Source organism: Corella eumyota, chromosome 5 (assembly GCF_963082875.1).
Source record: "Corella eumyota chromosome 5, kaCorEumy4.1, whole genome shotgun sequence".
Lineage (NCBI taxonomy): Eukaryota > Metazoa > Chordata > Ascidiacea > Phlebobranchia > Corellidae > Corella > Corella eumyota.
In genome coordinates this window covers 1,514,545-1,527,991 of record NC_137494.1, presented here as the reverse complement: position 1 = coordinate 1,527,991, position 13,447 = coordinate 1,514,545, and the positions used below count along the sequence as shown (strand labels likewise).

The 13,447-nt window shown below is 29.1% G+C and overlaps 4 protein-coding genes and 1 pseudogene across 5 annotated transcripts; 4 read left to right on the top strand and 1 right to left on the bottom strand.

The window, feature by feature from the left end:
- Positions 1-1,320: 1,320 nt before the first annotated feature.
- LOC145752540 (uncharacterized) lies at positions 1,321-2,325 on the bottom strand. The gene is made up of 2 exons (XM_082568841.1): positions 2,142-2,325; positions 1,321-1,752 (listed from the first exon to the last, which is right to left on the bottom strand). The coding sequence occupies exons 1-2, from the start codon at positions 2,310-2,312 to the stop codon at positions 1,321-1,323; spliced, it is 603 nt and encodes a 200-aa protein (XP_082424967.1). The 5' UTR covers positions 2,313-2,325.
- Positions 2,326-2,815: 490 nt separating this feature from the next.
- Positions 2,816-4,509, top strand: LOC145752311 (COP9 signalosome complex subunit 3-like). The gene has a single exon (XM_082568575.1). It carries the CDS (start codon positions 2,850-2,852, stop codon positions 4,200-4,202), a length of 1,353 nt encoding a protein of 450 aa, XP_082424701.1. The 5' UTR covers positions 2,816-2,849; the 3' UTR covers positions 4,203-4,509.
- Positions 4,510-4,633: 124 nt separating this feature from the next.
- LOC145753785 (2-Hydroxyacid oxidase 1-like) lies at positions 4,634-8,538 on the top strand. The gene is made up of 10 exons (XM_082570232.1): positions 4,634-4,713; positions 5,498-5,651; positions 5,819-5,970; positions 6,103-6,218; positions 6,324-6,463; positions 6,735-6,901; positions 7,302-7,393; positions 7,466-7,624; positions 7,700-7,769; positions 7,843-8,538. The coding sequence occupies exons 2-10, from the start codon at positions 5,518-5,520 to the stop codon at positions 7,917-7,919; spliced, it is 1,107 nt and encodes a 368-aa protein (XP_082426358.1). The 5' UTR covers positions 4,634-4,713; positions 5,498-5,517; the 3' UTR covers positions 7,920-8,538.
- Positions 8,539-8,541: 3 nt separating this feature from the next.
- Positions 8,542-10,828, top strand: LOC145753786 (2-Hydroxyacid oxidase 1-like). The gene is made up of 9 exons (XM_082570233.1): positions 8,542-8,675; positions 8,735-8,886; positions 8,975-9,090; positions 9,223-9,347; positions 9,887-10,053; positions 10,112-10,203; positions 10,328-10,486; positions 10,550-10,619; positions 10,701-10,828. Exons 1-9 carry the CDS (start codon positions 8,542-8,544, stop codon positions 10,775-10,777), a joined length of 1,092 nt encoding a protein of 363 aa, XP_082426359.1. The 3' UTR covers positions 10,778-10,828.
- LOC145752539 (2-Hydroxyacid oxidase 1-like) lies at positions 10,708-13,396 on the top strand (annotated as a pseudogene). The gene is made up of 10 exons (XR_014283786.1): positions 10,708-10,858; positions 11,370-11,524; positions 11,586-11,737; positions 11,821-11,965; positions 12,117-12,233; positions 12,518-12,675; positions 12,735-12,826; positions 12,897-13,055; positions 13,120-13,189; positions 13,259-13,396. The product of XR_014283786.1 is annotated as a 2-Hydroxyacid oxidase 1-like (transcript).
- The last annotated feature ends 51 nt before the right edge of the window (positions 13,397-13,447 follow it).

Genomic DNA, 13,447 nt, shown 5'->3' with positions numbered 1-13,447 from the left:
GCTCTAAGTCGTGAGCCTTAACAAAATTTAATCGGAAGTCTTTAAAATATTTGCTTCCCTAAAAATCCAATAATAGGTTTTCTAAAGCTTAATTTAAAGACTTTGTTGTAGTTACTAGCTTGCTAACAACGATATTGGTCTCGTATCTTATTTTGTTAACACCAAGAATATTTAACATGAAGTTGTGCTTTGCTTTAGTTTTCGTTACTTTTGTATTGGTAGTTAATTGCCAAAGTAAGTTATTGTTATAAAATAAAATTTAGCTGTAAAATTACCGATTATATAGAACGACTCATAATACTTGTTTAATTACTTGAATAGGACCTCGCGGTGCTCGTTGCTTGGTTGGAAGAATATTGAACGGGCAAGGTGGAGTGAGGTTACAAAGATGTCCATCTGAGAGCGAACAAGTAAGTTAACACACAAACAATGCTACCCAATACCACGAAATAATATTGTGTTTTATTTTATCATTTACAGACGTGCCAAACAGAAGTGAAGACAGCCAACGGTAACATTGAAATCCTTCTAGGTTGTAAGCAGGCTGAAGCATGTGCGAATGGAATGCGCAACAACGTTAATCAATGCCCACTAACCGCTAATACAGGAGTAACGGTGAGACAAGCAAAATTTCTTGGTTTTCTTTAATCCAGTATTAACAACGCGGTTAATTTACATCTTTAAATAGTGTACAAATGCATCGTTGGTTGCATGACGACAAATTTTAAAACAACTTTAAACGTTTCGATAAATTTACCTTTGTAGGTTAGATTTTGTACATTTTGTTGTACGGGAATTGCTTGCAACACTTTCGGGCAATTTCTTTCTCGAAAATAGAAGTCTAAGTTAACGACAGTCACATAAAGAAATATAAGTATGTAAACAAGATATATTTAATAAAAGAATACTTTACTAGTAATCAGTTTGTTTCGTGTTTAAAGTCCTTTAATACCCTACAACATTAATACGTTTTTATATAGTTTTTTTGCGCATCAAAAAAGTAAAAAAGGTGTACAACAAAATATACTGATGGAAAAATATTAAAATCAGTTTAAACACTTTATTTCGACCGCAGTTTTTAAAGATAAGTCCTTTATTTTGAAGCTCTGTTTTTTTGATAAAATGGTTTTTACATGGATATTTATAACACAAGTCACACGCTACTATATAACTTTAATATGAAAGTATAAACGTTATATTTATTTAACGAACTTTTATTTAAATGTAATGTTATGAACCACATTATTGTGAAACAAAAAATTAAAATAGAAAAAAAACATTTCTTTGTTTTAACATTATTTGAAACAACACAATTAAAACTTAATTTTTATTGCTCTTATAAACTCCTAAAGCAGAATTAAACAAGGTTTTATTAGGGTATTCCCCAGTGGGGGTGGTAAGCAAAGGCTTCTTAGAATTTTTCAAAAAAATTTTATTTTCTTGAATTCTAACTTCAGCCGCAGGAAGTTGCATGACTTTTGGTTTTCCAAATAACTGATACACAACAATAACAATATTTTGTCGATCTGTCGATAGAAACATTTGTTTCACAAATCGGTTAAAATAGTTGTTTAATGTGAATATGAGAACAGCACAACCAGCAAAGCAAATAAAAGAGAAGTAACTTCCATATTGTTTGTAAGCACTTGCGGTGTCAATTTTATTTATTTCCGAGCTAACTTCTGGTTCATTTTCTTTGTAGCCCCTTCTAATACAAATTGATGTGTATCCACTTGTAAGTAGTGATAGTGACTGAAACATGAAAAGTTTAAATTTGGGTTAAACTGTTTTATACACCGGTAGCATTTATACACAGGTATTATGCACCAGTAGCATGGTGTAGTGGCCCGAACACTTGGCTTCACTACATGAGGTCATGAGTTTGATACCCACCACTGCTATACCGAACATTTTTAAAATTGTCTTTTTAGGAGATCTACATAAAAATCACAATTAGTGTACTTAGATTATTAAAATACCATAACTCAAATAAAAAATTTATGAAGTTTAAATGGTCTGTGAACCACTTCTTATCTTGTAAAAAAAACACATAATAAATCATAACTTAAAATATAGGATTACACACAGATTTGCAGATTATGTATTAGTTGATAATTTACAGAAGTGTTTAATTTTCTTACCCCTATTACAGCAAAAATTCGAGGGTATTTTAAATCGAATCCCAAATTGCTGTAAATCAAAAATCCACTTTCATTTGACTTGTTTGCAAATTTTCGTCTCGTGAAATTGAAAATTTGTTTTGAAAAATTACTTTTTGAAAGAATTTTATTCAACAGAAATTTGTAATACATATTTTTTAATACATATAACTTAATTTTAATACCTGCAATTAGTTAGATCTTTTAATTAATAAAAAGGTATTATTTATATTTTTAACATGCTACAATTTTCAAGTTTTTTTAAAAAATATTAGGGGAATCACCCATTATCCTCTATAGAAATTATAAAATATTTATTTATTTTTATGAAGTGTATTGATTTTTCAACGTACAATATTAACTTATTTAATGTATTAAAATTTGTTACAAAAATATTAAATTTGTATTGCTTAATTAAATTTTTAATATATACTAGGAAACAATTAATTAACTAGACAAGATTAACTGAGCGGATAAAGTTAAAAAACATATAACGTGGTGTAAAAGTGACTCCATGTTGTCAAAATTCTAATTTTGTAAAGTTAATTTCCCAAAAAGTAATTAAAAATACGTGTTAATTATGATTACTTGTACATTACCTCATACCCACCCTTTTAAATATCTTAATGTGTATTTGTTTGTTTCATAGACATAGGTAATAGTGTAAAATAGGAATTAAATTAGCTTAAAATGGCAACTTCAATGGAGGATTTTGTAAACAGCGTCCGCAACTTTTCTTCCCAAGGACAACTCAGCCAACTCTGTGAATTTATGAATAAATCGTGGGCTTTGCTTGTTAAAAGTTTACCACACCTTGACACAGCACTAGAGGCTTTGGATATCCAAGAAAACTCACTGGGTGTACTTTACATTCTTTGCGTAAAAGTTTCGTTGATTCAAACCACTTATTCTTCCAATGAAGATTTTGAGCAAGTTTTTTTCCAAGTTCAACTATTTGTTGGTCAATGTATCAAAGAACAACTGCAATATTCAACAGGAAACTTTACACAAATGTGTCACTCTATTGTGCAGGAATTATGCAAACGAAAAATTGCAATTCGTGGAATTAAGTTAATCAGTTTTGCCATTGAAAAAGTCCAAGCCAATCCTGGTCAATTAACATCTTTACATGCAGATTTATGCCAATTATGTCTTGATGCTAAATGTATTAAACCAGCGTTGCCGTTTTTAAATGTTGAAGTTTGTGATATTGCGAAAGAAAATGGCTGTTTCGAAAGCAAACATTTTTTGAGTTATTTTTATTATCGTGGCATGATTTTTACTGCATTGAAAAAATATGAGGATGCTATCTTTAGCTTTGAACAAGCTATTACTTGTCCTGCAACTGTTGTTAGCCACATTATGCTTGAATCTTATAAGAAATATGTTTTAGTATGTTTAATATTTGAAGGAAAACTACGCCCCTTACCAAAATACACATCGCAAGTTTTAACAAGATTTGTGAAAATGTTTAACATTGAATATAGTGACCTTGTGACTGCTTATGCGATTAATAAACCAGCAAAACTTCAAGCTCGTGTTCAAAGCCATTCTGCTGCATTTACAGCTGATAAAAACATGGGTTTAGTTAAACAAGTTTTATTTTCACACAAGAAAAGAAACATACAAAGACTAACACAAACTTTTATAACTCTATCTTTATCTGACGTTGCAACGAGGACATTTTTAAGTGGACCCGAAGAAGCTGAGTTGGAACTGAGAAAAATGATTGAGAAAAAAGAAATATTTGCCAACATCGATCAGGAGAGATTGATGGTTAGTTTCTATGACAACCCGGAGAAATACAACACTGGCGAGATGGTGCAGAAGATTGATCACCACATGCAGCAGTTTATCGAACTCGATCAGAGATTGGTGTCCATGGATCAGGACCTCCAAGTTAACCCGATGTATGTCCAGAAGATTAAGAATGTCTCGATGCAGGATGAAGAGTTTGAAGGGAGCGTTCTATCTTCTTCTACATCTTCCTCATCTCAATCCTCAAGATCTGCATCTATTTTATCAAAGTTCATGTTTCGATAAAAGAAATAAAAAAAAAGATGTCAAATTAAAAATTAAAACTTGACTTTAAGAATATCAACTAAACAAAATGTTGCTTATTTCTATTGCTCAGCAATTTTTATTTGTTAAAATTCATGTTTGAGTACAATAAAGTTCAATTGTTTTCGAAGTTATTCAATTTTTTACATTATCCGCTGTTGTTTTTGAATTACATTTTTGCAAAAGTTTTCAGTTGAAATTTTAAATATTAAATATATATTGTTTAAAATAATGTAATTAATATGTAAAGTATATTTTGCTTGTTTTTTTTGCAAAAACTATTTTTTTAGTTCCTAATTTTTTTCCAATATTGATTCTGTGTTATTTCTACATGCCTTATAATTTATTCATTGAAAAAAAAACACAACTAGTTAGCTTAAATAATTCTTAAAATGTTATATGTTTCAACTTATAGGTTTTAATAAAATTCTTAATGTTATAAATATATTATTTAACTGGTTTTGGAAATAAAGCAAAGTCATAAGATTATAAGGTAAGATTATTTTTGATGTATCAATAGGCTACTTTTTTTTTATTAATTTTTTTGTTTATTGCAAAATTAATTTAATGTATTCAGTTTAAATATGGTAATTCATGCAAATAATAAAATTTGTAGTAATTTAATATATTTTGATTTCTTTTTTTATCTTTTGCTTAAGCTAAATAATTAAGAAATAGTATAAGTTGAAATCAAACTAGTATTATAATTTAAAAAGGAATTTAACTATAATTTGATTTAAAGTAAAAAAGTAAGTTAGGTTAATTTTTTATTATTTAAAACACCCAATTAAATATGATTAACATTTAAACATTTAATAAAAATCAGAACTAGAATTTCAATAATTTCCTTAACTGCTAATATAAGTCATAAGTAATATGATATTGCTAATGCATCTATAACTTCCACTTCCTGTCTGTTGTTTACACTTCTAACACAGACTAGACTGTAAATAATTTTAAATGACAACTTTCCTGTTAATCAAAAATCGTTTATGAATCTTTGTGTATTATATTTTACTACATTATAACTGTACACAGCAGATAGTTAGCTAACAAAGGGCAAGTTTAGAAAGTTAATATTGGTACAAATTTTTCCTAATATTTAAATAATTTAAGAATAATTCAATAAGGTTTTGAATATTAAATTCAAAAAATTTATTAATTCCTGACCTTAATTTGTTTGTTTAGTTTTTACCATGTTTAAATATTAATTGAAAGATATTGTAAAAAACATATTTTTGTATATTAACATAATATAGTTTATTGTTGTGGTATAGGGTAGGAATTTAAAACAAAAATGGCCAAGCCAGTTTGTGTAAAGGATTTTGAGAAAATTGCTGGGTCTAAGTTGGACAAAAATGCTTGGGATTATTACAGAAGCGGGGCAGATCAAGAGCAAACTTTAAATGATAATTGTCAAGCTTATAAAAGGTTAATTTTTATAACATACCATTACAATTTAAATGCTTTCTATCATTATAAACACACGGTATATTTTATAACATTAACGTAGAAGTTAAAGGTAATACAAAATAAAGAATATTACATATAAACATTAGGTTATATTACCCAAAATATAATTCAGTTCCACACCTTAGGTATCGACTTAGACCAATGGTATTAAATGATGTATCCACTGTTGACATGACAACCAAAGTACTTGGTTCTACCATAAGTTTCCCAGTTTGTGTAGCTTCAACTGCAATGAATAAAATGGCTCATCCAGATGGAGAATCTGCATCAGCTAGAGGTTTAAAATATTTATTGTATTGCTTTGATGAAAAACAGATATTGACATTCCTACCTTTAAATTAATTTGCTCTTTCAGCCCCTATGGTCTGCGTTTTAAATTGGGCACTCGGTTACTTATATTTAATTTTAGCTACTGGTGAATTAGGCACAAGTTTTACTCTAAGTACGTGGGCTACTACAAGTATTGAAACTGTTCACAAAAATGCACCAAACACCATAAAATGGCTTCAACTTTACTTGTATAAAGTAAGTGTAATATATTTTGATTAAAAATATTTTAAAGTTTAAACTGATGTTCTGATTCTGACAAGGGTTAGTTTTTTAAAATGTTAAAGATGTAATTTTCCCTAGGACCGAGATGTCTCAAAAAAATTAATCAGAAGAGCCGAACAAAATGGATTTACTGCAATCATATTAACAGTGGACACTCCAGTTTTTGGGAAGCGATATCGAGATGTTAGAAATAAATTTACATTACCTTCTCATTTAAGGTAAAAGTTTAAAGAGTTTGTATTAACAGTGATGTTAAAAGCTAGTTATTGATGCGGTTTATAAACAATTTTACTTTAGTTTTAAATAAAGAATATTTACACTTTGATTTATTTATCTGCAGAGCTACTAAAAGTAATTTAAAATATTGCTTTTTTACCTATATATTAACATGAGGTTCGTCATACAGGATGTTATTATTTTATCTGTATTAAATACTAAAATTTGCATGTTAAAATTACTTATAAATTGTGAAAAATATTCAATGTTTAGTCTTGAAAATTTTGTGAGTGAAAATCATCCTGAAGTGGTTGGTGAATCGAGTTCAGGTTTAGCTGATTATGCAACTTTCCTACTTGATCCTTCTCTGCAATGGTCAGATGTTGAGTGGTTGAAATCAAATACTTCGCTTCCTGTTGTATTGAAGGGAATTGTTACAGGTAAGTTGACTGACAGCGTGGTGTAGTGATCAAAACACTTCCTACACGACATAAGGTCTTGGGTTTAATCTTCAGTGATCTCATGCTGTAGTGCCTTAGAGTAAGGTGCTATAAACAGTATAAACTTCTGCTGAGCCAGCACTTAATCAGCAGCTCAATTATTAGGCAATTTTAATCTTAATAATTTCCCAAACTGCCGAAGGCAACTCAGAGCTGGGTTGGGGTACCTGTTGTTACTCTAGGTTTAGGTTGTGCATTTGACCTCTTTTCAATAAGGATATCTTTATATACAAATAAAAAGTTACTATACTTCCTTAAAAACAAAAAAAATATAGTTAGGAATAAAAAAACTTGTACAAGTTAATGTCTCTATTTAATTAAATTTCCACTTAAACTTAAGGTGAAATGGCAGAGTTAGCTGTGAAACACAAAGTTGATGGAATTGTTGTCTCAAACCATGGAGCCAGGCAGCTTGACGGTGTTCCAGCTACGGTAAATCATTTTAAAACAGTATATTTGTAACCACCATAACATAAGATTGATTGATTGTTGTTTGTTTTACAGATTGATGCCCTTACTGAAGTGGTTAAAGCTGTAGATGGAAGAATTGAGGTTTATGTCGATGGTGGGATTCGAACCGGGACTGATATCCTTAAAGCCATTGCTCTTGGAGCTAAGACTGTGTTTGTGGGACGACCAGTTCTATGGGCTCTTGCTTATAATGTAAGTTGTTGTATGGCTATGCTACACTTTTATACTATATTTATACTGTTTTAAAAACATTAAATTTGTTTGCAGGGTGAAGAAGGAGTTAAAGAAATGTTGACAATATTGAAAGATGAATTTAAAACTGCCATTCAACTAATGGGTTAGTGTTTGTAATAAAAACCTTTAAAAAAAATTGAATATCAAAGTTGTAATAAAAAATATTTTATTTTCAGGTTGTACTTCTATAGCTGATCTACAAAATGGAAAGAATTTAGTTGTCCATGAGTCTTATTATAAAGCTCATTTGTAGAGATTAAATTAGTTGAATGTTACTGTAGTATTAGTTATATTATTATAAATATTTAACATTTTTATTGCTTGTGTATTATAAATATCTGTAAGCAGTTTGTATTCAGGATAAAATTTAATGAAGTTCATTTTTATTGCTTTTTTAGATCTTATTATGTTACCCTTTTTCAATTTTAACAGCATGACAAAGATACTTTATGCAAATTTGCACTATGTTTTTTATTTACTATATTTGCATAATAATTTTAAATGTACTATACTTTACAAATTGCTTTCTTTAATAAATTTGCAGTTTAATGTAATTAGCTTTCAAGTAGTATGCCAAAAATTACTAATTTTCAAGTTTATAATTATTAAAGTCATACCTTTTATGGTTTGGAATAAAAACCTAAGCTTAATATAAAATCTTAACATTTTCAATATTGGTTAAGATATATTCTTTGTGGTTAATTTATTAAAGCATAAAACCTTATGGTATTGCTTATGCATGTGCATTGTTGGTTCAGGCATTTTGTTAAGGTGTAAATTAAATGGATATTTAAACGAATTTTTGTTAACAGTATTATGTTTAAAATCGGCTAACTTAATACTTTTTTTACAGAATTTTTTATATTATTAGAGTAATGTCTGTGCCTGTTTGTATAAGTGATTTTGAAAAAATAGCTAAAGCAAAACTTGATGAAAATGCTTGGTCTTACTTTAGCCGAGGAGCAAATCAAAATCAAACATTAAAAGATAACTGTGAAGCTTTTAAAAGGTTAGTTTTGTTTTAAATTTATTTTTGATAGTTTTGCTTACAACATTTTTACATAAAAGGTACCGACTTAGACCAAGGGTCTTGAATGATGTATCTACTGTTGACATGACAACCAAAGTGCTTGGTTCTACTTTAAGCTTTCCAGTCTGTGTAGCTCCACTTGGCATGGATAAATTGGCCCATCCTGGAGGGGACTCTGCTATTGCAAAAGGTACAACTTTCTTACAGCACATATTTTTGAAATATTCAAAAAATCTTGTAATAAAGTTTTAAAAAAATTAATTTTAATTGAATTTTAGCTGCTGGTGACTTAGGAATTGCTTCTACTTTATCTACATTTGCAACAACAAGTATAGAAGGGGTTAATAAATGTGCTCCCAGTACTATTAAATGGCTTCAACTTTACATTTTAAAGGTATATTACTTGTTTTGAAATTTCAAGTTAAATTTGTTTTAATTCTAACACTGCAACGAAAATCAATATTGTTATGCTTAATTTTGTTTGGTTAAATTTTATTTGTATTGATTATATGTTTGTGATTAATAGGATAGAAATTTTATCAGAAATTTGGTTAAAAGAGCTGAACAAAATGGTTTTACTGGTCTTTTTGTAACTGTGGATACACCAACTTTTGACCATTCAAAACCACTGAAATTTTCTTCAGATATTAAGTAACTATTTTTTATATTATCCTTGTTGTAATTTTTTTTTAGTAATTTAATTAATATTTGTTTTGTTAAATATAAACACACTGACATTATGTGTGGCTCATTGGTTTTATTAAAACACTATTTTTTATTTTTATATCAAGGTTTTTCATTCATAGAAATAAATGTCTATAGTCAAGACAATGTGTTTTTAATTACCGGCAGCGTGGTGTAGTAGTAAGAACTCTTGCTACACCACACATGAGGTCGTGGGTTCATCCCCACTGATCTCATAATGTAGCGCCCTTGAGTAAGGCGCTATAAACGGTATGAACTCCTGCTGAGCCAGCACTTAATCAGCAGCATAATTACCGGGCAATTATAGTCTCTATAATATCCCAAACTGCCACAGGCAACTCGTGACTGGGTCGGAGTAACTGATTTTCTACATCGAGGATAAAGATATATACAAAAAAAAAAAAAAAAAAAATGCTACAAATTTTAGTCTTACTACTATAATAGCTCTTGTGAAACATAATTAGATTCCCTTTTTTTATTTTTAGACTGGCAAATTTTTATGATGGTAGTTATGCTCTAAATGAAGGTGAAACTTTTTCAAAATTATTAACAAATGTTCATTCTATGTTTGACCCATCACTTAATTGGTCAGATATTGAGTGGTTGAAATCTGTTACTTCACTTGCTGTTGTATTGAAGGGAATTGTTACAGGTAAGTTTATAACTATTTCTTTGAAGAATTGTTCATAAAATAAGATCCCTCTTTTAAGGTGAAATGGCAGAGTTGGCTGTGAAGCACAAAGTTGATGGAATTGTTGTCTCAAATCATGGTGGAAGACAATTAGATGGTGTTCCAGCTACGGTATGACTTTCAGAATTCATTTTTTAGTATTGTACAATTTTAAACAATGCAGCAACAGTATTTTTTACTGTAACAGTTTGTTTTGAAAATCTATTTGTAATTTAATTTTTTGATCTTTTTGCAGATTGATGCCCTTGGTGAAGTTGTTAAAGCTGTGAATGGAAGAATCGAGGTCTATGTCGATGGTGGGATTCGAACCGGGACTGATGTGCTTAAAGCTATTGCTCTTGGAGCTAAGACTGTGTTTGTGGGACGACCAGTTCTATGGGCTCTAGCTTACAATGTAAGTTGTTGTATGGCTGTAATAAGGGTTAACATATTATTACTATTTTTTATTTGTTTACAGGGTGAAGAAGGAGTTAAAGAAATGTTAACAATATTAAGAGAGGAATTTAAAACTGCCATGCAACTAATGGGTTGGATAAAATTTAAAATTTTAAACGTGAAACATAAATATTCAATATTTAATTATGTGTAAACACTATTACCTTTTTCAGGCTGTACTTCAATAGCTGATCTACAAAGTGAAAAGAATTTAGTTGTCCATGAGTCTTATTTTAAAGCTCATTTGTAAAGTTCAAGTTATTTACAAGTCCATGCAATATTACCTTAATTCATATAAATGCTTTACAAATTTATTATTTGTGTATTACATGTAAGCTGTATTTAAGATAAGAGTTTAATGAAGTCATTTTTAAAGTTTTATTTAAACTTGTATCTTTTTGCTATGTTTATTATGTAATACGTCTCTAATAAATATGTTTTAAAACTAATTTTTTTAATAAATTTAATATCAGCAATTTAATGTAATTGATTTTTAAGTAGATCGGCAAAAATTGCTAATTTTTAAGTTTATAATTATACAAGTCATGCTCTTTATGGCTGGTTTGACAACCTAAGCTTAAGATACAATCTTTGCATTTGCAATATTGGTTTATGTATATTATATACCCTGTGGTTAATTTATTGAAGCATAAAACTTTCTGGTATTGCTAATGCTTGTGCAATGTTGCAAAACAATGTTTTAGCAAACTCTTTTATTTTGTATATATATATTAGTGTTGGCTTTGACATTTTGTTAAGCTGTAAAACAGATTTTTAGCAAACTTATTTTTAGTTAATATTTTTACATTTAAAATTGGCTAACTTAATCATTTTTTCTACAGGGTTTCAGTATTAATACAGTAATGTCTATGCCTGTTTGTGTAAGTGATTTTGAGAAAATAGCTAAAGCAAAACTTGATGAGAATGTTTGGTATTATTTTAACAGAGGGGCTGATCAATATCAAACATTAAAAGATAATTGTGAAGCTTTTAAAAGGTTAGTTTTGTTTTAAATCTATTATTTTTATTGTTTTGCTGAGAAAAATTCTTTCTTAAAGGTACCGACTTAGACCAAGGGTCTTGAATGATGTATCCACTGTTGACATGACAACCAAAGTGCTTGGTTCTACTGTAAGCTTTCCCATTTGTGTAGCTCCAACTGCAGTGATTAAATTGGCACATCCTGATGGAGAAATTGCTGTTGCTAAAGGTACAGCATTTTTTACAAAACATATTTTTGAAATATTTGGAGTGGCTTAGGTTTCAACAAACGTAATTTTGGTTAAATTTTAGCTGCCGGTGAATTAGGAATTGGTTCTACTTTATCTACATTATCTACATTTGCAACCACACGTATAGAAGAGGTTAATAAATGTGCTTCCAAGACTATAAAATGGCTTCAAGTTTACGTTTTTAAGGCATATTACTTGTTTCAAATGTAAGGTTTTAGTTATATTGTAATTGTTTACATCTGTAAGTTAAAGTTGTTCTAATTTTAACATTACAACAAAAATCGATATTATTATGCTTAATTTTGTTTGGTTAAACTCTGTTTTTTATTAACTAAAAGTTTGTCGTATATAAGATAGAAATTTAACCAGAGATTTGGTTAAAAGAACTGAACAAAATGGTTTTACTGGTCTTTTTGTGACTGTGGATACACCAGTGCTTAAGCATTCAAATTCAAAATTTTCTTTAGATATTAAGTAACTGTTTTTCAAATCATCTTTGTTGTAGTAAGTTTTTCTTAGTAATTTGATTAAAATAAAAGGGGAGTATTATTGTTGCTCATTCATAATTTTCTTTATTTTCATAATTAAATTATTTCTATTAAGTTATCACATAAAGTTATGTTAATTGTATTACATAAAAAATGAATAATAGGCAAGACAATGTGTTTTTTATTATAATATATTTACTACAAATTTTTAGTCATACTACTTTAATTGCTGTTGTGAAACTGAATTAATTGATTTACTTCTATTTTTAGACTGCCATATTTTAATAATGGTGGCTTTACTATAAAACAAGTTGAAAAAGTATCAACAAATTTTTATTCTATGTTTGACTCATCAGTGACTTGGTCAGATATTGAGTGGTTGAAATCTATTACTTCACTACCTGTTGTATTGAAGGGAATTATAACAGGTAAGTTTATTTATATTTCTCTTACTATTAATGTATTAAAAGATTATTTTCATTTCAAGGTGAAATGGCAGAGTTGGCTGTGAAGCACAAAGTTGATGGAATTGTTGTCTCAAATCATGGAGGAAGACAATTAGATGGTGGTCCAGCTAGTGTATGTATTTTTATTATATAAAATATTATTGTGCTATTTACTTTTTTAATATTTACAGTTGTGCTTACAGATTGATGCCCTTGGTGAAGTGGTTAAAGCTGTAAATGGAAGAATTGAGGTCTATGTCGATGGTGGGATTCGAACCGGGACTGATGTGCTTAAAGCCATTGCTTTTGGGGCTAAGACTGTGTTTGTGGGATGACCAGTTCTATGGGCTCTTGCTTATAATGTAAGTTGTTGTATGACTATAATTTAAAGTTATTGTATTTATATTATTCTTTATTTGTTTGCAGGGTGAAGAAGGAGTTAAAGAAATGTTGACAATATTGAAAGATGAATTTAAAACTGCCATGCAGCTTATGGGTAAATCATAAATACATTTTATAGATTATAACATGCAGAATGAAATAACAGTATTTACTTTAATTTTAGGTTGTACTTCTATAGCTGATTTGCAAAATGGAAAGAATTTAGTTGTCCATGAGTCTTATTTTAAAGCCCATTTGTAAAGTTTAAGTTATTAACAAGTTTATGCAATATAATCTTAATTATTATAAATGATTTAATGCTTGTGTAAGACTGGTAAGCTGTATGTATTTAATATAAGAATAACGGTTTTTT

What these genes read in the sequence shown, in the direction of transcription:
- LOC145752540 (XM_082568841.1), bottom strand. Translation starts at nt 2,312, where the DNA reads ATGTATTACAAATTTCTGTTGAATAAAATTCTTTCAAAAAGTAATTTT. An exon ending in GAATTTTTGCTGTAATAGGG is followed by an intron (nt 1,753 to 2,141) that starts GTAAGAAAATTA and finishes TTCATGTTTCAG; the next exon opens with TCACTATCACTACTTACAAG.
- LOC145752311 (XM_082568575.1), top strand. Translation starts at nt 2,850, where the DNA reads ATGGCAACTTCAATGGAGGATTTTGTAAACAGCGTCCGCAACTTTTCT.
- LOC145753785 (XM_082570232.1), top strand. Translation starts at nt 5,518, where the DNA reads ATGGCCAAGCCAGTTTGTGTAAAGGATTTTGAGAAAATTGCTGGGTCT. An exon ending in TTCAACTTTACTTGTATAAA is followed by an intron (nt 6,219 to 6,323) that starts GTAAGTGTAATA and finishes AATTTTCCCTAG; the next exon opens with GACCGAGATGTCTCAAAAAA. An exon ending in ATTGAAGGGAATTGTTACAG is followed by an intron (nt 6,902 to 7,301) that starts GTAAGTTGACTG and finishes CTTAAACTTAAG; the next exon opens with GTGAAATGGCAGAGTTAGCT.
- LOC145753786 (XM_082570233.1), top strand. Translation starts at nt 8,542, where the DNA reads ATGTCTGTGCCTGTTTGTATAAGTGATTTTGAAAAAATAGCTAAAGCA. An exon ending in TTCAACTTTACATTTTAAAG is followed by an intron (nt 9,091 to 9,222) that starts GTATATTACTTG and finishes TGTGATTAATAG; the next exon opens with GATAGAAATTTTATCAGAAA. An exon ending in TAGATGGTGTTCCAGCTACG is followed by an intron (nt 10,204 to 10,327) that starts GTATGACTTTCA and finishes ATCTTTTTGCAG; the next exon opens with ATTGATGCCCTTGGTGAAGT.